Below are 20,349 nucleotides of genomic sequence, written 5' to 3'. Positions count from 1 at the left end.
AAAAAAACGCAGAAACCCAGAAAATCCCCCCCGCCCTCCGCCCTCCGCCCTCCGCCCGTTCCCCCACCCCGCCGGACTTCTTCTCCTTCTTCTTCTTCTTCTTCCCGCCGGAGACCAGCTCCCCCCCCCCGACGGAGCCCTCTCCCCGCGCGACCCTCCTCCCTCTCCTTCTTCCTTCTTCTTCTTCTTCCCGCCGGTCTCCCTGCGCGACTTCTTCTTCTTCTTCTTCTTCTTCTTCTTCTTCTTCTTCTTGTTCTTCTTCTTCTTCTTCTTCTTCTTCCCGCCGGAGACTAGCTCCCCCCTCGCCGGAGCCGTCTCCTCGCGCCCTCCTCCCTCTCCCTCTTCCTTCTTCTTCTTGCAGATCCGGTTTGTTTGTTTTTTTTTTTTTTTTTTTTTTTTTTTTTTTTTAATTCAGGTTTTTTTTAAAAAAAAATTAAAAATTATTATTTTGCCACGTGGCAGCCATTTGGCAGCCACGTGGCAGCCACATCAGCATTATTTAACAGAAATGTTTAAATCCTAACAGATTTAGACCACAGGGGTTTAAATCCTAACAGACTTAGACCACAGGGGTTTAAATCCGAATTTTTTTACCACAGGGGCTATCATCCGAATACCTTATGACCACAGGGACCATTTATCCAATTAGGCCTATAGCTTTAAGGCAGTTGAGATTAACAGGATGGATATGCCTTTGATTAATTAGTGCTTGATTATTTGATTAGGAGAGGATAATGCTCCTAATTAATTATTATTATCAATTTATATTATAATTAGTTTAAAAAATGATGGCAGTGCACAGCCAAGGCCAGCAAAGACTTTAGGCCTTATCCTCAATCCCTTTGCCAATTAAGATGTACCTTTCAATATTTTTTCAATGAGCTGTCATCCTCTGCTTCACATCCTATTCTACTTCCAATGTTTCCATCTCACTTCCTTATTCTTTACATTTTCTCAATCCTTTTTTTCGGTTTTTCTGATTTTCGATTTAATAAATCAAAGATGAATTTAGATTTTAACCACTAAACAATAACATAATATGAATATGTTTAGTATCGTCACATTATTTATTGTGCAAATTTAATTATATATATTTTGTTTTCACATGTGATATTGGTGAATGAGAAGATTAATTTTTGTATGAATTTGATTATTCTGACATTATTATTTGTATTGTTAATCTTTTTAGTTGATGTATGATTATTACTAACCTTAGTTGGTGAACTTTCGAACTTTAAATTTTCAACTTCAAACTTCAAAAAAATTTTGAGCCCTTAAATCCAATCGAATAACACTAAAAAAAAAGTTTAAATAGTCCTTTTTTTATAGATAAAGTGGCCTAAAAAATACATATGTTGAAGAAATCGGCCTCTAAGACCATCTCAAGTGGTTGGGTTAAAAACCAAATATTTTAGCCTGGAAAATTTAGCTTTTAGCCCAGAAACAGTTTTTCTGCTCTAACCATTATAGCCTAAAATTTTAACCCGAGATTATTAAAGAATGAACTTAGGCTTTTTTTTTTGTTAAATTAATTTTTTTTAAATAAATATGTAGACTATCGTAAATTAATTTTATGAACATTTTAATCTAAAAAAAATTTAAATTCCGATAAATATTGAAAATTTTAAATTCTGATTTCTGGGCTAAATTTCGAGGGGAATCTGGTCTTAATTTAGCATTTAGCATTTAGCCCAAATTTTTCCCTTGGGTTGGAGTGGGTTTGGGGGGAAATTTTGGGAAGTAATTTGACTTTTGACCCATCATTGGAATTGGTCTAAGCGGTTGGAGAATTTAAAAAAAAAAAAATCAGTTAAGATTTATTTTCCAATAAATAAAAGCTCAAAAGGATTTTTATTGGTTGAGAAGATTTGAGCCCACGAAGACAAGGGTACACCGGATCGAAAGGAAAGTCCGTTTCCCTGTAGACATCAGCGACTCGGGGCGCCATCCGATAAGTACCTGCCCGAAACCGCCCATAGTTTCCGCTTGCCTCGTCACGTGGAGCCTCTAGAAGCTCACACGTCGTACGTGGTCGGCCCTAGGGAGGGAGAGACATTTTATTCACTTTAATTTAGGTTTATGTCGGTGAATGACGTGGCAACGTGAAAAGCAATTGGTCCTCCTCCTTCTCCTTCCCCTCCTCGTGAGTCGTGACTGGTGAGGCTTATCCAAACCGGGGTGGGACCCGCCCACCATCTAATCTCTATACCCACCTTTCGAAAACGAATTCGGATAAGATATTGCTTTGTCCACCCACTTTGACAAAGTTAATTAATCCTAAGGGTAAACATTTTTACTTTGCAGGTGGCTCTTTATTATAGTCAGATGTTGAATTTTTGTACGACGGACGTGGGTTTAAATTTTAATCTAACATATAAGTTGGCAAAATTTATCTTTATTATAATCAAATGTTGAATTTTTATACGACGGACGTGAGTTCAAACTTTAATCAAACATATAAGTTCGACAAAATTTATCGCTTGATGAAAAAGAAAAATATTTTTACTTTATTTCATTATATTTCTTTTATCTTTAATTTTCGATGAATTAATTCGTACGCGTACGGATTTAGATTTGGATGTCTGATTTTGTGATTTATCTTCCAAGCATCTTTCTACCTAATTAAGCTAATTAGATGGTTGGTCAGAACGTGTTAGGGAGATAATCCAATGATTAAAAATTAAAACGGATTTAAACTTTACTTTTTCTTGTCGAGAAAGGCATCGGTTGAAATGATGATGTTCCTTGTTGTGGCATCTTGGCGATGCTTGCGGACAATGATGGAGTTTGTATATATAGTTACTTTTTGTTGAGGTCCATGTCAATCAAGGAGATTAATTAATTAATTTATTGAAATATTTTATATCGATCGGATTTTTGAGATAAGAGTTTAAATATTTTAGCTCCATTTCAACTAATACTGAATTTTTTTTATAAAACACCACACATGACGGATAACGCAGGTGGTAATTACTAAATTTGAGATAATATATGTGTTGTTGAAAGTTGACATTTAGTTTGTCTCTTTGACAGTTACACAATAACAATGTATCTTATGTAGAATTAAAAACTTATATCAATTAAAGACCAAAGAGAAGAAAGAGAGACAAAAACAAGTCCAGTTTTAACCCAATTGAGCATGTCATATTGCTTCACAGCTGTGAGATGGGGAGCATTTTTGCTCACTATCATAAACTATGGTGTATGCTCACCATACATCTAATCAATTGACACGTGTCATTTCATTTAATCTTGGTTAATTTTTTTCAAAATTGAAAAACTAACATTTAATGTGAAAGTTAACTATAGTTAAGTGAAATGACACGTGTCAATTAATTAGATGTATGGTGAGCATACACCATAGTTTATGATGGTGAGCAAAAATGTTCCCTGTGAGATGAGGTTGTTGTTATGGAGACTCGATTGTTACACCAACTTGTTCAACACTATTTTGATTATCCTTTATGAAAGAAACATTAAATTAATAACTTATTAGGTCAGTTGATTAAGTTAATGTGTTTCTCTCTTTTCTCTTTTAAGTTCTATCCTATAATTACCATATAGTTTGGATAGTTTAAATTTCCTTTGTCACTTATAAATAAAATAAAGGAAAATATATCAACCATTAGTTGAGAGTTTCCGAAGGAAGAGAACAAAAGAAAAACAGTTTAATAACTATTTTATATAACCATTTTTCCACCCCTCTTTTTACAGCTTTCTCTCAACAAACGGTACGTTTTGGGTTTCCAAAAGTTTACATTTAAATCCCCAAAACCTCTTCCTTTCGTAAAAATATGTAGCACTAGATTGGGATTAGGGTTTTGGGCAACACGTATCATAGGCCGTGCATGGTTCTTTTCTTAGACAGCAAGCTTCGCCAGCGGTCCGACCGCGAGCGAGTTCACGTAAGTGCATGGCTCGGTATACGACGACGCCCAACGTTTGTCCTCGAAATTATCAAACCTATCGGGCCCCCCGACGATGGCACCAGTCAACTCATTAGGGTTTGGCACGTCCTTCTTGAACCAGTTCACGAAGCTCATGGCGCAGTTAACGATGCCGTTTTCCCCCTTCGGTACCGAAGCTCCTCTGTGGTGGGGCTGTTGGGGCGCGTTGGGTCCGAACCCGACCATGTAGGATCTTCCTTTTGGGTTCTCACCCAACAAGTAGTCCATTTGCTTCTTGGCAAAAGCGAGGAGGGCGCCTGAGTCCAACTCTTTGCCTCCGCAGTTGACTTTTTGGTTGTGCTGGGCGAGGATATCGCTGTAGACGGCGAATAAGTGGGCGGTTCCGGTGACGTATTGGGTGTTGGCTCCGTCTCTCAAGTGGATCATGCCGCCCGGTGTCATTGTGACTTGGTTGTAAGGACTGTCGGGGATGTTTGAGCAAATGTAACTGTCAGCACCGTTTTTGTAGTTCTCTAGGGATTTTTCACCTTCAAAGAACAGCTGCAATAATACACAAAATAAAATTTTCAAATTAGTTGTATTAGCTAGTATTGTTACTTTTACGATCATGATAATGCAATGTGTAATGTGTTGCGAAGAAATCTTGTTTAGACAGTAAGACCTAGTCTCGGATCAGGTTGACTGTCTAACTTATATATTTACAAAGGAAAGGTGGACAGTCCGACAAACGAATCAAGTAGACTATCTAACTCATGCATTAAAAAAGGAATGGGTCAGACAATTCATCCGGACACAAGAACTTTCCATGCGGTACAGTGAATTATCCGTTAAGATGGTATAATTTATTTATAAATAAGTACCTTGGCCAGGAGGACTTGTGCTCCGGCGTATTTAAGGTCCCAGCTGAACTCAGACACGGTGGCGCTGATGGCTTCTTCCTGAATGTACTTGAGATACAAGGGCCTCTTTGTGGCAATGTACAACCATGTTGCTGCCCACAACAGCTCATCCTACATTTTCCAACAATTCAATTTTGTATTAGTACGAGAAAAAACAGTGAACAAGTTAAACTAAATTTGGATTTCAGGGGGAGAGAGTTGAAGAAAATTACATTATAGCCAGAGTAAGAGCAGTAGAAAGGGCACTCTCCATCGTAAGTTCCCTTATGCGCCTTAGCCATTTGAAAGAGCTACAAAGACAAATAACGTTAGAAGAAATTGACATATGTAAACCCGTTCTTTTTGTGCATATATATGTTACGCCTAAAAAATAATACGTACACGTTTGGCCTTGTTGAGTAGACTACGAGCATAGACACCATCTGTTTTTCTGAACACAATTGAAGAGGCAGCCATGGCGGCTGAAGTTTCAGCTGCAATTTCAGTTCCGGGTGTGCTATCATCAATCTTCAACACTGTTCTTGGTGTCTGCATATCTTCTGGTCTAGTCCAACATTGATGGTCTTGATTTGGGTCTCCAACCTTTAAGAATTTGATAAATAATTAGCAATTTAATTATACATGCATCACCACTAATTACTTTGTAGTTTTAAAAGTAAGGAATACCAACTTAATTAATTCCTATACCTGAACGTATAATCTGTTTTTTCGAGTGGCTTTCAGAAAATAATCAGTGCCCCATTTGATGCCGGCAAGAACATTTTCCAGTTCTCCAGTAGCTTCGAGCTGTTGCCTGTAAAACATGGCAGCCCACGACAGAGTTGTGACGGTGAATGCCATCGGAAGACCGTACTTGACGTTGTCTCCGGCATCATAGTATCCTCCGGCAAGGTCGACCTGCGTTAAAAACAAAGTTCAAAATACAAAAATTTAAACAAAAGTCGAGAAATTATTGTATTTGACCGTCGTACATGACTCGCTCACGTTAATGTGACATGAGGTGCATTCATGTCACGTCACATGTGATGGTTAGATACAAACGATAATCTTCAATCATAGAAAGAGGGGGGAGAGAGACGAACATTTGCTTCTTTTCCATCGTCGAGGGCGGAGTCGCCTCTCCATGCAGGTCTATGATTGGGAGGGAGTTTCCCTGATCTTTGAGCTTCAAGGAAAATAATGGACTTGGTGAGAGCGTCCTTGTAATTAATACCAGTGCCATGAACGCTAAGAACAAGTCCTTGGAAGAGAGCAAGGCATGCCACAACAGTGGCGGCGACGCCTCTTCTTCCACCAAACATTTCCTTACAAATTTTCGAAAACTCAGATCCCAAAACACTTCTGAGAAAACCCAATTTTACAATTGAGAAAGCTGAAAAAAGAAGGGATGGGATGAAGAAGCCCACAAATGCTGTACTTTAATAACCAAATAAGTAAGGAGGGGAGGGGGGAAGAAGAAGAAAGTGTTTGGTTGTGTTTTGCTGTTTGGTGGTTAATTTGTTTTGGAAAAATGGTAATTTTGTGAGGTGGTGTTTAACTGGCTCTGGTTAATCAGTTTAGGTTTATGATGGCGGGAAAGTTGAGAGGAGTTGAGTCAGGTTAGAGGTTTAGAGAAGAGAAGCTAATTTTGTGTGTGGTTGTGGGATTTTGGGTGGAAGAGGAAAATTGTGGGGTTGGAATTAAACATTCTTAACTTAAGGTTTTACTATACTTGAATATACGGTAGATGTGTAATTGGTTTGGTTGGTTTTTTGTTTTTTTGCTAGCATTAGAGGGCTCAAAATAGTAAAACTAGCATCCATTTTTTATATGGTAGTGCTATCCACACCCCTCTTTACCTTTCACACACTCTTCTCAATTTCCAGCCGTCTGATTGAATGAATTGAAGAGTATCAAAGAACAAAAATTGACAAGGAGTGAGTAGAAGGTAAAAAGAAGTGTGTGTAAGAACCTAGTTTTGGTGTAATTCCACTCGTTTTCTTCTTATTTTTCTTCCCTCTCCTTGAGGTTTTCTTAAGTTTTGGAGATTTACTTCTCCTTATCGTAAGCTTATATAGGATTCTAGGAATCAAGTTACAGGGGAGTTTGAACTTTGACATAAAGGAATGAAGATATGTTTTAACTGACGGACCCAACTTACAGAAATTTTAAAAGGAATATAATTGTATGAAAAATTAATTTAAATTATGATTTTACCAATCTTCAATTGGTTTGAGGAAGGCCAATGACCTAATAGCTTAGTGGTATCTCTCTAGTTCCTTGCATGATGAATTCAACTCCTCGTTAAAAGGTGTAAAACACATGTTTAGTGCTTCCATATTTGATGTGACGGCAACCTTCAAATTTGACAAAAATTATGATTTATGGAGAATTTAGCCCATGAGAGGCACATGTAACATGATGGACGGCAAAGTTTCGACTGAGATGGTTCACTCCAACTTGTTTTGTACAGTGGTCTTAAGTTCAAATCTTCTTTACCTAGTTACTTGAAAATGCTCGAGTTTGAGTTACTGTATAATTATATTATTACTTTTGTATCGTTTTGCATGTTGATCAACCAGTGATACCGGCATAAAACCGTAAACCCAAACAAGACCCCTTTCCACCAAATAGAGCAGGGATGAAGGAAATAAGAAGTCAAATGGAAAACCGAGAAGCATGTAGTAAAAATATGTATATATCATTAAGAAGAAACCAAACTACTCTCATGGGATACTTTCAGTAGCTACAATTCGAAACTGATGATTTTTCTTCTAGGGACTTGTCATCTAACATATGCTAAGCTACAAAGAATGGCACATTCCGTAAGAAAATAATCGCTGTTCTAGAAGCCGGTGAGACCCCAGCCAAGCCTTAAAACTTTTGCAGCAGGCTCTGATTGCTCTTGTGAGGCTTTCCAGTCGAATCAACGTCTTCAGCATCTGGCACTGCTGAGCTTCAGTGCGTGTGAACAAAAAATATGGCTGAGCAGTAAGCAGTTTCACCGGATTGGCAACCACTTGCCCTTTAAAAAGTTAGACAAGGGAGCCACATTTCAGCAACTTTGAATAATATTGGCGACGTTTCTGCCAATCTCTTCTTTTGTTTGCTCTGACACGGGCACAGCACCCAGGTACATGTCAAAGAAGGCCCCTGAGAGTACGATTTTGGGCATTAGAAATCTATCCCCGCAAAAGTATATGACTGGATCCTCTTCACCATATTCAGACATGATGAGATATAAAAATGTACCATGGAGAGTATCAAAATAAAACAGATGGTTCAGAAGGAAAATTCACTTACTGCATAGATCCTTGCTATGGACTGCTCCAATCTGATTACCTTCAACTGCAAAATTTCAAACAAAATACTAATCGATCACCAAATTTTAACTTGAAAATTAAAGCATTAAAAGCATGTAAACAAGAAATGTGAAAGGACGCGTGGAACAGTTTTAGGAATGTGAAAGGACAGTTCTCGGGTCTTGTCAAGTGTGTATACTTTGTGCTCAATTTGACATTATTTGTTTAAGCAACCACCACTCACTTTTAGTAATTAAGTTTCCATCAGCTGTGCGTTGGAAATCAATTGTCGTTCCCTGAAATATTCGAGAATGTTAATGTAATTCAGAGAACAATTGGTATAAAAAAGGAATACAAGAGCAATAATGTAATATAGTATTACCACTGGCAAAGGAATATCTTGTGTGAAATTTGAACCAAATGTTCTTATGCAATGAAAGTCAGTCTCTGGGTTCACCTAAAAGAACCAAAGGACAAGAATTAGCAAATACCAGAACAGAAACAAAAAGGGAGATTCTAGAAAGGGAGATGATTTACCTTCACCAATCGAGCTCGAAGGGATTTCTCAAAGGCACTGCATCCAGTGTAATCAAAAGCACATAAATGAGAATGATCAACACTTAATTCCAATTTTCAACATTGTTGTAACACATATCTACTAGGACACCTAGCGAGGAAGGAACAAAGCTAAGCAGAAGCTAAGCTCACGTAACGCATCAAATTAACTTGCAGAATCAGTTTTTGGGCTTTAGATAGTGAATGAGTGCATAACTTGTAAAACTTCTAGCTTATAAATGTAATGCCTCACAACAACAGCTGGTTAAGCGTCAAGTTCACTCAACTCACATTCACACCACCCATTTGAATGTGAACTTATCCAAGCCACTATGAAATATGGAGCTAACTGAGATGGTCTCCTAATAGTGATAACAGGAATTATGAATGTTTGAGAACAGTAATCATAACGAAAAAGCCTCAAGAATGTCTCTTATCTCAATTAAAATAGAGACATACAAAACCCAATTAAATATCAAAGGGTATGCTGAAACAAAGATATAACTTACTCTCTCACAGTATTGATTTTCATCCCGTTGCAATTAACCACAAGCCTAACTGTCATATCAATATCCGCCCTGTAGGCAAAATGGAAAATGCAATAAGTAGCAGCAAGTTAACCAAATCCATGAAACTTAGCAGCAGAGCCAATAAAATTAATTTAACAGTAACAATATGATGACTCATATGCTAACTCAGCTTGGAACGAAATTGCAAAAAAGAAACATAAAGTATTTAGCATCTATGGATTAGATCCAGAAAAAAATTTAAATTTCACTACACCGTGTAGCATGGATCATGATATTTTTCAATACCTGAGAAGATCTTCATAGAAATCATGGCACTTGTTTAGTTCATCTACTGAAATGGAAGCATATTTTTGCCCCAATTTCTTGCAAACAGAGTGAGGATGGATATCTACATAGGAAGAATTGATACATAAATAAGAGAGCAAGTAAGGTACTGGATGCAAAAAGTAATGCAGATCGGAAGTAATATATAAATACTAATAACTTACAGAACCCAAATGCATAGACCTTCAGAGATTTTATTTTGATTATTGTCATTGTTTTGGATCCAGTTCCCACAAGGACCTGCAACAGTACACAATTTCGATATTAAATCATAATTAACTGAGAAGAACTGAACATAAACATGGCTGCCTTGCACTAAAGAACAAAAGTACAAACACCAACCTCTGAACTTAAACTGGAATTACTCTCCCTTGTCAAAACGTCGTCCAAAATCATAGGAAACTCAGTGCCAGTAATAGGTTCCACTGCATGTCTTCTCCAGTTCAAGTTGGGAATTGGTAATCCTGCACATCTGTGGTGCCCAACCTCACAAGGCCTTTGATCCAAGACATCCGTAGTCTCCAATGGAACAGCTAGTACATTTGAAGATCTGGTGGTAATAACAAATAAAAAGGTATGTAATCAACACCAAAAACAGAACAGATCAGGAAATTTTACACTTTAATCCACTCCCTCGTGAAGGGTTTAAAGACTTACAAGCTGCCGAAAGGAGGTACAAGTCCAGCAGCTAACGAGAGCAAGGGATGTGAATGTAGCTTTTCAGCTTCTCTGTGTAGTAATTGCATTACAAAAGCCGAAATCTTTCCAAAAACCACTGCATTAGCAGATTCTCCTCTTGATGCAAATCCAAAGTCAAATCCTCTAAGATTATGTCGACCAGAAGTAAAATGTTTAACTTGTGGGTAAGACGTGGAGCTTCCAGGTTCAGAATCATGCAAATTACCCTCTATATCTCTAGTAGCATTTGTATTGGGTCCACTAGAGAAGAAGAATAGTAAAGAACCAGCAAGTTTAGAAATGTGGTTAAATGCTCCTTCAAGAGCTAAACTTCCGGGAACATGAAAGTATCTACACCGTTTCAATGAATTATCGGCAAATGAACTAAAATGTGAATTGTATGGAGACCCTTCATCGAAATCCATGAACCCGAACCGCTTAATCCTCATGTTTTGTTATGTCCTAAAATCCTAACCTAATTGGCACTTAAAACTTCATCAACACAAAAATTGGGTTTAAGATATAAATCAAGACGGATACGATATGTTATACACCTGCAGAAATTCAAAGGGCAGTTCAGAAGATGAAAAAGAAAACATTCATACGTAACAATATTAACAATAAATGCAACAGCAATTCCATTGAAAAAGAAAACATTCATACGTAACAATATTAACAATAAACGTTCATAAACATTGTCAATTTATATAAACATTTTCAATCAATTCCATTGATATAAAGCACATAATTCGATATTAACGGGTACAATTCATAATTTAAGTCCCAAATTCCTAACCATTAGTTTCAACATTCAATCAAAACAATTTGATAAATTATGACAAATTAATGACAGCAATTTCACACCTTTAATCAGATGTCAATTAGTTGTTCTTGGAAAGAATCACAGAAAATTGGAAAAGGGAAATGGGAAAGCGAGGAAATGCAGGCAAATGGATTTGGGAAAAGCACTTTTCTTTGGCATTCGCTTTTGGCTTTCATGCTTTCTGCGTTTGCTTTTCCTCATTTTTCTCAAGAGTCAAGATCCAAACAGAAAATAAAAAGCACCCAGAAAAAAGAAAAGGAAAATCACAAGATTAAGAACCTGGGATTGCAACAATCGAGCTTCTGGGGCAAAATATCAATTGGGTTCCGTTTGATCTTCGGTGCTTCTTCTGCATTCAAAAAGTCGGGGTTTTTCTGCGAGATTTTTGTGTGTAGTTTGTGTATTTTTAAATTCCGCAAGAAAGTGGGGAGAGAAAGGAATATGCTTTGGGTGCGAAATGCGAACAAGTCACAGTCGATGAAAAGTTTTCCCGGGTCAAAAACGGTAGGAACCACTCTCTTATGAGAGTGCCTAACCATCTAATTACCTACTTGTTATATGATTATATGATCCAAGTTTGTCTTTGCATCTGCCAAAATAGGCTCCTGTAAAACCCCAATGTAGAGTCTTCCCCTTATTTGGTGTCCTCAAATACATAAACTAATAACATGATACATAAGTTGAGGTGAATGGGGTAGGCTCAGCGTCATAATGGGCTATTAATAATTTGGTACAAATTAGCATTTGGACTTCTCACTTACAAGTAAAGAGGAATACTACTATACCTGTTTGGGCCCAAAATAGCAGTTTGGGCCGAGGGAGGTATCACTTTCGGCCCGGGAAGACTACGGCGAGAAAGTCATGGGGGCTTCAGCTCATGGGCTTCTAGGCCTAGATCGGTTAAATCAGAGTGCAAGTCGAGTCCTAATACAATAGGGACCCTCGACGAGATCAGTAAAACTAGAAGGCGAATCCGGCTCAGTTAAGGACTAGATTCGTAGTCCTAGCAGAGGTAGGACTGATTGAGGTAACGTTAATCCGGAGAAGGAAACCTAGTTCGAATAGGATTAGAACTCGGGCTCGGTGTTCTGCTTCTATAAATACAAGACATTCAGCAATGGAAAAGGCCCCACAAAATCAATACAAAATTGCCTTGCGCAAACTCTCACAACTTGAGATCTTTTTCTTTTCCTTTTTTCGCTGACACATCTTCCGTTGGCATCAACAGCACTGTGGAAGCAACCGGTGATATCTTAAGTCAGCATAGATAGCTCTGTCACCGTAGAGTCGGTCGGTCTCGCAGTATCTTCCGTTGGCATCAACAGCACTGCGGCGAGAACGGTCGATTACCTATCCAAGTCTCGGTCGAGAAGGGTTTTCGAATCCTTGTTGGTCGAGGTCATCTCATTAGCCTTCTCGGCGAGGTGAGGTGTCACAGTTATTACATTCGGCACATTGCAAGCCGAATTCGGTTCGTGAACTTTGTAAGAAATAGCAGCCTTGTCTTCAGGCTCGAGAACCCAAGAGGCCGAGACGTGTTCCTTTCTCGGCCGCAATCGCAAGACGCAGAAGTCAGTAGCGCGACCCAACGCAGCATCATCAAATTTACTCCTCGGCCGAGCCTCGGCCGACGAGTTGGCACGCCCCGCAATCACCGAAGGACGTAGTTAGCTTAGAATATACTCGGCCTGCGCGCCACGTAGGCTTTGTAATTTCTAGGGTCAACAATACCATAACACTAGGTGACATCTCTTTTATATTTAGATAAAATATGTACTCCTTTCATCGTTTTTCAGTGAACAAATAAAAATTCAAGTTTCAAAAGAAAATAAAGGAGATTTCTTCACTCTTTTTCACTTTCCATATACCATTTTTAATTATGTTGTTTGGTTTATTTATTTTTTGAACAAACTATATTATCTATATTGAGAGGAGGGACTTGATAAGTTTGGTCTGACAATGAGCTAACAATAATAAAGTTCAAATTCGTCATTGCACAAGAATCGAACTAAAACCATACTACTAAGTCAAAAAATTAAAAATTAAAAAAAATTCAGTAAAACCATTTTCCAAGACAAATTGGAGCATTTTTCTGTTGGACGGCAAGTGAATTTTCGGCTAGCGGAATGACGCTTATGTCCTTGGGGAGTTAGTGCCAAAATTGTCTGCGACCTTCTGTATTCTTCGCACACGCGTGTTCAAATCCCAGTTGCCGGGCAGGGTCGGCTGACGAGATCCCTTTTCCTTTCAACAATTAAATAACTACCTCCCAATAAATTGGGAAAATGATCATCGCCGAATCCTTTTTATAAGGATCTGTGAAATAAATCAATCACGTTTGTTCATCGTATATCGTACGGTTAGTTTTTGTTAGATATTATTTATATTTAATTTTAAATTTTAAATAATTTTTTACCTCACGATATACGATAAACATATATAATTGATTGATTTCGGATCCCCACATAGAGGATCCAACAAGGATCCTTTTCCAATAAATTGGAACAAATACAGAGAACTTGGGGAATTATGAAAAATAAAATATTCTTTAACTACAGTTTTGGATTGGACTTGTGGATGTTGAGAGTTTTTTCATATGCTTAGAATACAAGTGAAACAGTATTATTGTTATCCAATTAGAGTAACACTTAAAAGGAAATTTAATTATATAATGACATGTGATGTTCGGTCCATATTCCAGGCACAAAAAATTTCTCGTGTGTGTCACATAAAATATTTTCAAAACTTTGTTCCTTTTTCGAAAAACAATCAATGTGCATGGATGGCAAAGTAATAAAATCCTAATACATGACCATGCAACGAGTAGTAAACTCAAGCTGTTCATGTTTGAATTTTCATAAATAAAAGGGCATGTGTTGTTTCAAATTCTCATCATGCATTTGAAGCTAATGTTTCGTGAGATTGTTTTGTTTCTCAGATAGCGAACTATTGATTCTATGTAGTCTTTGGTGATGAATTGACCGCAATGACTTTTTCGTGAGATAAAACTTTGTTTTTGTCGTATTTAAGCACAAAATACAGTTTTGGTAAGAAAAATGCTTGCCAAGCTTTCTTGGTGGGGTCTTTTTCTGTTGAGTCTTTGACCAAAATACGAGTTGGAATTATTTGGTCGGAATCTGCCTGCAGCGTGCTACAAGCAGCTTACAACTACAAGTCTCGAAGAATCATATGATATTTGATAAGTACAACATATGATATGACACAACTAACTTTGTTTTGTTTTACTTTATTGGTAAATGAAATGAAATGGACCTCCTAATTACGTCATTAACCAACTAATTCCAGTGGCATCTGCTAACCTCCTGGTAATAAAAAAAATGAGAACCAATGATATTGATCTTCAAAACTACATGGGAGGGCCAAAGACGTGTTTTTCTTTTTTCTATACAAGCGTTACGAGGGAGGGAAGAAGCGAATCGGGACCTCCGGCATTCTCTTAACCAACTCAGCTATAAATCATTTGCAACAATTATTTTTATATATTAATATATTATAACAACTGTTTTTGACACTCGTTAAGTGGAACAGGATTTTAATTGACATATAAAAGCTAAAAATCAAGGAATCTGATGCTTGTGCTCAAGATGTGATGTCCTTCAAAATACAATCTTGTGGTTTGGCCGTGAAATCTGGTGTGTCCCCTCCCCGGTCACAATAAACCGGCCTCGAAGAGATTTCTCCGTCTCAACGTCTCGTCCACGAGCTTGAAAGTCTTCTTCACGAGCTTCTGATCAAGGGCAGTGGTTTTGTAGATCTTAAACACCCGGTCTACGCGATCAGGGGCCGTGCTCTGGAAGTACAATTCCTCAAATTTCTTCTTCACATACCTGAATGCAAACATTTACGATGTTTAGGTTTCTCGTTTATATTAGACAGTTTGCCAGAGTCTTCGGAGGGTTGTTAAAGCTAAATACGTTTGAGTATTTTTCCTTACTTCCAAAGCAAAGGACCACAATAAAGATGTATATGCTTACTCATATGCATGTTCGATCTCTTGCTTTCCTGTTGAAACCGGCTGGTAATCTTTGAACCACTCGCAGACGTTAAGTGGCGCCTACACAAGGAAAATTCAACAGCCCTTACCGGATGTTAGTTTGTTGTCAATGATGAATAACTGTACAGTGATGTACTAATGCTTACATTTAGAACTTTCTTCTCGAATATATCAAACTTGTTTAAAAACAGCATGAACGACGTTTTCTGCACCAAAATATAAAAGAAGAGAAGATGAAATGTTAAAGAGCCAACTGGGTTGGAAGAAATCTGCACAGCCGCACATGCGACATACGGGCACAAGAAAATAGAAGAAAATAAAACCTCAAAACACGGTTGCTTCAAAACCCACTCAAAAAGTTCCCTTGTCTCCATCATTCGATTCTTGCTTTCATCCTCAAAGAGTGTTTGATCATACCTGAAACACAATTGACAATCGAGAATACTTCAGCTCAGCAGAGGTCTATTTGAAAAAAATCATCGCTACCACACTGCATGCAAATGATGATATAGTGGGTAACTGAAAGAAATGATGATCTTACTCGCTAAGGGCAGCACAAAATATTATGGCTGTAACGCCTTCAAATAGATGGATCCATTTCCTTCTCTCATTTCTCTGGCCCCCAACGTCAAAGAGTCTATATACTTCCCCACTTCTCTTATTTTCTCCAACAGGGCTGCAATCATAGTCATTAATGAGTTGTTTGTTCGAAATTTTCAACCGCTCTATAAATGAGTTGCACAACATAGAAATTTATTGAAAATAAATGCATCATTCTAAAATGTGCACACGTCATTAGAAAATCATGAACTCGATTAAATTCTAAGGGCACCCCTAGGTTGAATTTCTACAAGTTCAAGAATCATTTGATTTAGAACTGATCATTGGCACCAGTACAGCTATAAATAAAATATCATAGTTCCAACAAGAAGTCGTGACAAGTCTTTAAAAAGTAAAAAACAGAATAATTACCTGAACTGGATCTCTACGACACCAGTTGTACGAACTCTCGCATGAAGAACATCCTCCTGCAACACAAAAAGTGCTACTTTAGAGCTACACATTTGTAACATTTCCACATTAATGCAAGAAGTTCTTGCCATGCTCAAGCTACGAATCAAATACATATAAAATATTCTGGTGCTTTATTAAATTAAAACAATGAGTTACAATTGTGAACTTTAGGTACCTTGGTTGGAACGTAATCTGGGTCAGCTAATCTTTGAAGATTTTCCATGAAATAGTGGGCACAGTCAGGAACTTGGAGTTCATTACCACGAGCACATGTTTCCTACAATTGTAGAGAAGGGGTGCTTCACTTAGAGCATTGGACAAAAGGCAGAAGCAAAAGCAAAAAATATCTTCTGGATTTCAAACACTAGGATCGATGTCAAACAAGTGGTATATGTCAATCAGTTGCATGAAGTAACAGCTACCTGAATTGCTGCATCTTTCCAAAGAGTCTCTATATCCTGTGCAAGCTCTTTAGTGAGACGTGGATAATCCAATTTGCTGCCAATTGTTGATAGTTTCTCTCCAATTTCCTAATAACGAATCCAAATTTCAGAAAACACTCAAGCAAAGGACTGAACAAACCGAATCTCGTGCATTAATTTCATGTATAAATCAAATGTCATAAACAGTTAAACCAAATTCCATCAAGTATTATTTGCTAAATTAAAAAACAACACGAGAGAAAGCGATGTAATAGACAATCAAAAGATGAGCTCCAACCTTATTTTCAATGGATATTTCAAACGTTTCTCTGTCATTCTGTGCAAGCTCCTTTGACCCATCATACAGTACCTATTCAACCATATCATGCATACGTTATATAGAAGCATTACATTCAGATTCTTTTTCTCTGAATACAAATCCACAAGATGTATTTTCTTCTATGAAGAATGGACTCTAATACTCCTTGTATAATGCAGAAAGGGAAATAACCAACACACCCTTTCAAGTATTGCGTACTTTTATGGTCTGATATACGTTGGCGTGGATGACTGAGATGTAGCTCTTGAGCTCTGACTCTTCAAATCCAGTTTGAAACAAAAGCTTTATCTGCAAATAGATCATATGTAACAGAAGTATAAATATTTACATTGTTACTTAAATAGAGAAGCGTATACAATATCTTACCTGCTTAAAAATTGTGGACTTCCCTGACTCCCCAGCACCTTAAAAAAATAGGTTGACCACATTAGTTGTAGAAGTGATAACCATGGTTAATGAGAAAATTAAAGCTGAAATTCTCAAAATGACCAAGGTATAGATGCAGCAGGTGCAAACTCTTTTAACATCAGACAGAGTTACATATCAAAGTTATATTTTTTACCTCCCCAAAATTGGAAATCATCGCCTCACAAACAGTACAACACGTACATATGCTACTCTCGGTCATAAAAATGAAAGTTTGCAACCGTACAAAGCTCAAACTAGTAAGTGCATGATTGTTGAGCATGGAAATCATAAAAGGTAACAAGAAACCCATGAAATTTTATGTACCAAGTAGGAGAAGTTTCTGAATATGCTTTTCGGCCTTTGTTTCTTGTTCAATTCGCCTTTCAATTTCTGCAGTCTGTAAATACATGCATTGACAATAAATTAGAGCCTGATCGTAAATGCAAAGTTGCTCCAGCAACTCTTGGTTAATAGCATTACAAAGATTGTATTCAATCATGCGTAATCCACCTGAGCATTCTCTTCATTGTCCTCTTCGTTGTAATGCTTGTTTCTGCTGCAGAGTAATCCCATATTTTCTATCAAAATAGACAGCATATACGGTGCACGAGTCTTCTGCACGATGTGTTGAATGTAACTTCAAATCCCTTCATATCAAATTGACCCAATCACAAACCTAAATGTCAGGGGGGGACTATATAACACGGGCAGAAACCTCAAAACAAAACATGGCAATTAAGACACAATGCCACCGTCGATATGAAATTAAGAACAACCCATCAGCCAAGTTAGGCAAACTAGATAATTAGTTAGCAAATATTAACTCCAGATTTGCATTTGATCTACCTTTGAATTGACAAATATTTTACTGTTTTCCTAAGAGTTTAGCTGGACACAAACAAATCACCCACCAACTAAAATATTCACATTTCACAAAAATCAAAGATTTCGAAAGCAACCATCAAAGAAAACTAAATCCAAAAACAACCCAAAATTATATTCAAACTAACATCTCAATCCAGTCCGGCAAGATCAAAAGCAGAGATCTGTTTTCCAAAAAAAAAAAAATCCCACAAAGCAAAAGGCAGCAGAAGAACAATACAACACATAAAGTACGAAGCTTTAAGTAAGCTCACCCGATGAAAAAGAAACGACCTTTCGTTTATAGGCTGTGGAGTTTCGCAGCGAAGCCGCAGCAACAGATTGAGCTGAATCGCAATCGCTTTTTGTATAAGTACTTTTGTGTTAAACGTGGACAATAAATGGTGACTTTGGGTGTGTATTTAAACTAAAATTTTATTCAAAACAGCGCAGAAAATTGGCTAAAACTTGAAAGCAATGAATGCTGTGCGATTTGTATATAAATGTATGAACAGTGTTACGAGGAAGCGAAATGGGTTACGAAGTGTTTGGCCAAATCTGAAAACAAAAACAAAAGAAAAAAGAAAGAGCGCCGAAAGCTGCAAAGCTCTGTTTTTCTTCTCGGTTGATTCTTCTTTCTTCTCTCTTCTCTCACACTTCTCGGTCAAAGTTTGAAAAGGCAGGCCCCAATTAAAAATTAAATTTTGGGTTTATTATTTATTGGATTTAATTTTTCATTAGAAAAAGGATATTCTAATTTTTGGAATTTTTTAAAAAACCATATTATATTCTTGGGGGAATAGACGGTCTGTTGTGTTGACTGAGCTACTAATTTGTTTTAGATTAATAAAACGTCTACTTAGTACTTACTTACCAATAATACAGTTCAGTATCATTCTTTAGGTTTCAGATTCATCTCACATGTGATAATAAATGCTTAATCTGGTTGAAATCGATATTTAGTTATGACTTATGATTAATTTATTATTTAGCTTAGCATCGTCTGATTCATAAAATAAAATATTTTTTTCTTTTGAAACATAACGCCATTAAATAAATACAAAATAAGGCTAAATTGTATGTAAAAGTCCCTGATCTATACCACAAGCTTAGTTTTCGTCTCCGAACTCTACTAATGGTCCTTTTCTTTTAACTCCGTCAACTTAAAAGTTGATGGATAAAATAAGAACTTCATCTTAAACTAACTCGTGACATATTTATAGAACTTTGTGCTTATAATCGGAACTCCTTAAGAATTGACTAAACAATCTTAATTTTAATTGACTTTTTGTTCATTAATTAAAATACCCACTTTACCCCTTAAATTAACAAAAAAGTTGATAAAAGTTATGAAAAATGACCACAAGTACAACACGGGGCATAACTCGAGAAAAAGAGCAACTATTAGCAAACTTCATGGATCAAAATTAGAAGGGATAGTATAGTTTAAGGATCCTTGATACAATTTAGCCAATAAATAAATAAAATGTGTATATTTTAGGAGTTTGGTTTGGAGTTAGGGACAAGACCGCCGGCTGCCACCAAATGGTGGGTCATGGATTCATATGGGAATGCTTCATTGCTTCATGTGTCTGCTACTTGCTACTCCCATCCTTGTCAATGTCGTCCCTAAAAAGATTTGTAACAATTATTTGCTTTTTTAGCATATTATATGCCAGCCTATCCAACATCCATCATGCATGCATGGAATACAGGTGATACAACTTATTGTGTTCAACATCTTTGTTTATTATTTTTGTCCACGGGGCGAGTAAAATTCAGATTCCATCAAATATCGAGAAGAACTCATTTTTATACGACGGAAATTTAAAATAATTATGCATCGAGCTCCGTTGAAATATTGTTAGTCTGGTACATCTTGCTGAACATGCATAAAAAATGAATCAAAAATGAAATTGGGCTCACTGAATGATAAAGAGTATTGAGCCCATAGTGGGGTTGGGAATAAGCCCATACGTTTGCTGGACTGGTATACCTCTCACGCCATTACCGGGTACAATGGCCCTTGGGTATCAAGGAGCAAGGAGTACGAGTAAAAAAAGTACATACGTGCAAGAAATAAAATATTTTATGCCCAAAAACTCATATCTAAGAATTATAACATTTATTAAGGATAAATAAATAATCTTTTTTTTTTTAACTACACTTCTATTAAGTAAGTTATAAAATTGGTCTAGTCCCAATTTCATATATAAAAGTTTTACTGTACTTGATGTAACATCCCACATCGTTCAGGGGAGTGGATCATCTAAGCCTTATATGTATATTTC

General features: G+C 37.1%; 3 protein-coding genes across 6 annotated transcripts; all 3 read right to left on the bottom strand.

Annotated features, from left to right (window-relative positions):
* Window positions 1-3,662: 3,662 nt before the first annotated feature.
* On the bottom strand, window positions 3,663-6,341 carry LOC126602055 (endoglucanase 16-like). Its single transcript, XM_050268867.1, has 6 exons — window positions 5,890-6,341; window positions 5,495-5,704; window positions 5,189-5,389; window positions 5,020-5,097; window positions 4,769-4,918; window positions 3,663-4,448 (listed from the first exon to the last, which is right to left on the bottom strand). The coding sequence occupies exons 1-6, from the start codon at window positions 6,106-6,108 to the stop codon at window positions 3,861-3,863; spliced, it is 1,446 nt and encodes a 481-aa protein (XP_050124824.1). The 5' UTR covers window positions 6,109-6,341; the 3' UTR covers window positions 3,663-3,860.
* Window positions 6,342-7,468: 1,127 nt separating this feature from the next.
* Window positions 7,469-11,559, bottom strand: LOC126605958 (fatty-acid-binding protein 2). 2 transcript variants are annotated; one of them, XM_050273412.1, is made up of 11 exons: window positions 11,278-11,559; window positions 10,155-10,729; window positions 9,840-10,047; window positions 9,662-9,737; window positions 9,459-9,561; window positions 9,153-9,221; window positions 8,626-8,662; window positions 8,471-8,545; window positions 8,333-8,384; window positions 8,090-8,134; window positions 7,469-7,939 (listed from the first exon to the last, which is right to left on the bottom strand). In XM_050273412.1, exons 2-11 carry the CDS (start codon window positions 10,622-10,624, stop codon window positions 7,842-7,844), a joined length of 1,233 nt encoding a protein of 410 aa, XP_050129369.1. In that variant the 5' UTR covers window positions 10,625-10,729; window positions 11,278-11,559; the 3' UTR covers window positions 7,469-7,841. The 2 variants fall into 2 exon arrangements, with proteins under 2 accessions (XP_050129369.1, XP_050129370.1); XM_050273413.1 differs by lacking the exon at window positions 11,278-11,559 and adding an exon at window positions 11,040-11,260.
* Window positions 11,560-14,475: 2,916 nt separating this feature from the next.
* On the bottom strand, window positions 14,476-18,696 carry LOC126605936 (guanine nucleotide-binding protein alpha-1 subunit-like). 3 transcript variants are annotated; one of them, XM_050273390.1, is made up of 14 exons: window positions 18,334-18,696; window positions 17,708-17,812; window positions 17,522-17,594; window positions 17,156-17,193; window positions 16,988-17,077; window positions 16,748-16,819; window positions 16,450-16,557; window positions 16,203-16,304; window positions 15,986-16,041; window positions 15,555-15,689; window positions 15,337-15,430; window positions 15,160-15,219; window positions 14,994-15,073; window positions 14,476-14,846 (listed from the first exon to the last, which is right to left on the bottom strand). In XM_050273390.1, the coding sequence occupies exons 2-14, from the start codon at window positions 17,792-17,794 to the stop codon at window positions 14,669-14,671; spliced, it is 1,173 nt and encodes a 390-aa protein (XP_050129347.1). In that variant the 5' UTR covers window positions 17,795-17,812; window positions 18,334-18,696; the 3' UTR covers window positions 14,476-14,668. The 3 variants fall into 3 exon arrangements, with proteins under 3 accessions (XP_050129347.1, XP_050129346.1, XP_050129345.1); XM_050273389.1 differs by having other exon boundaries at window positions 17,708-17,844; window positions 18,353-18,696; XM_050273388.1 differs by having other exon boundaries at window positions 17,708-17,844; window positions 18,334-18,695.
* Window positions 18,697-20,349: the final 1,653 nt, after the last annotated feature.

The sequence above is a fragment of the Malus sylvestris genome, chromosome 15, assembly GCF_916048215.2.
Source record: "Malus sylvestris chromosome 15, drMalSylv7.2, whole genome shotgun sequence".
NCBI classification, from domain to species: Eukaryota; Viridiplantae; Streptophyta; class Magnoliopsida; order Rosales; family Rosaceae; genus Malus; species Malus sylvestris.
The sequence above is the reverse complement of the archived record's forward strand: the minus strand, read 5'-3'. Positions and strand labels throughout refer to the sequence as shown.

What these genes read in the sequence shown, in the direction of transcription:
- LOC126602055 (XM_050268867.1), bottom strand. Translation starts at nt 6,108, where the DNA reads ATGTTTGGTGGAAGAAGAGGCGTCGCCGCCACTGTTGTGGCATGCCTT. An exon ending in TACTCAACAAGGCCAAACGT is followed by an intron (nt 5,098 to 5,188) that starts GTACGTATTATT and finishes TTGTCTTTGTAG; the next exon opens with CTCTTTCAAATGGCTAAGGC. An exon ending in GCTCTTACTCTGGCTATAAT is followed by an intron (nt 4,919 to 5,019) that starts GTAATTTTCTTC and finishes TGGAAAATGTAG; the next exon opens with GATGAGCTGTTGTGGGCAGC.
- LOC126605936 (XM_050273390.1), bottom strand. Translation starts at nt 17,794, where the DNA reads ATGCTGTCTATTTTGATAGAAAATATGGGATTACTCTGCAGCAGAAAC. An exon ending in AGTCCACAATTTTTAAGCAG is followed by an intron (nt 17,078 to 17,155) that starts GTAAGATATTGT and finishes ATCTATTTGCAG; the next exon opens with ATAAAGCTTTTGTTTCAAAC. An exon ending in GGAAAGATGCAGCAATTCAG is followed by an intron (nt 16,305 to 16,449) that starts GTAGCTGTTACT and finishes CTACAATTGTAG; the next exon opens with GAAACATGTGCTCGTGGTAA.
- LOC126605958 (XM_050273412.1), bottom strand. Translation starts at nt 10,624, where the DNA reads ATGAGGATTAAGCGGTTCGGGTTCATGGATTTCGATGAAGGGTCTCCA. An exon ending in GTACCTCCTTTCGGCAGCTT is followed by an intron (nt 10,048 to 10,154) that starts GTAAGTCTTTAA and finishes TATTACCACCAG; the next exon opens with ATCTTCAAATGTACTAGCTG. An exon ending in GGTCTATGCATTTGGGTTCT is followed by an intron (nt 9,562 to 9,661) that starts GTAAGTTATTAG and finishes CTTCCTATGTAG; the next exon opens with ATATCCATCCTCACTCTGTT.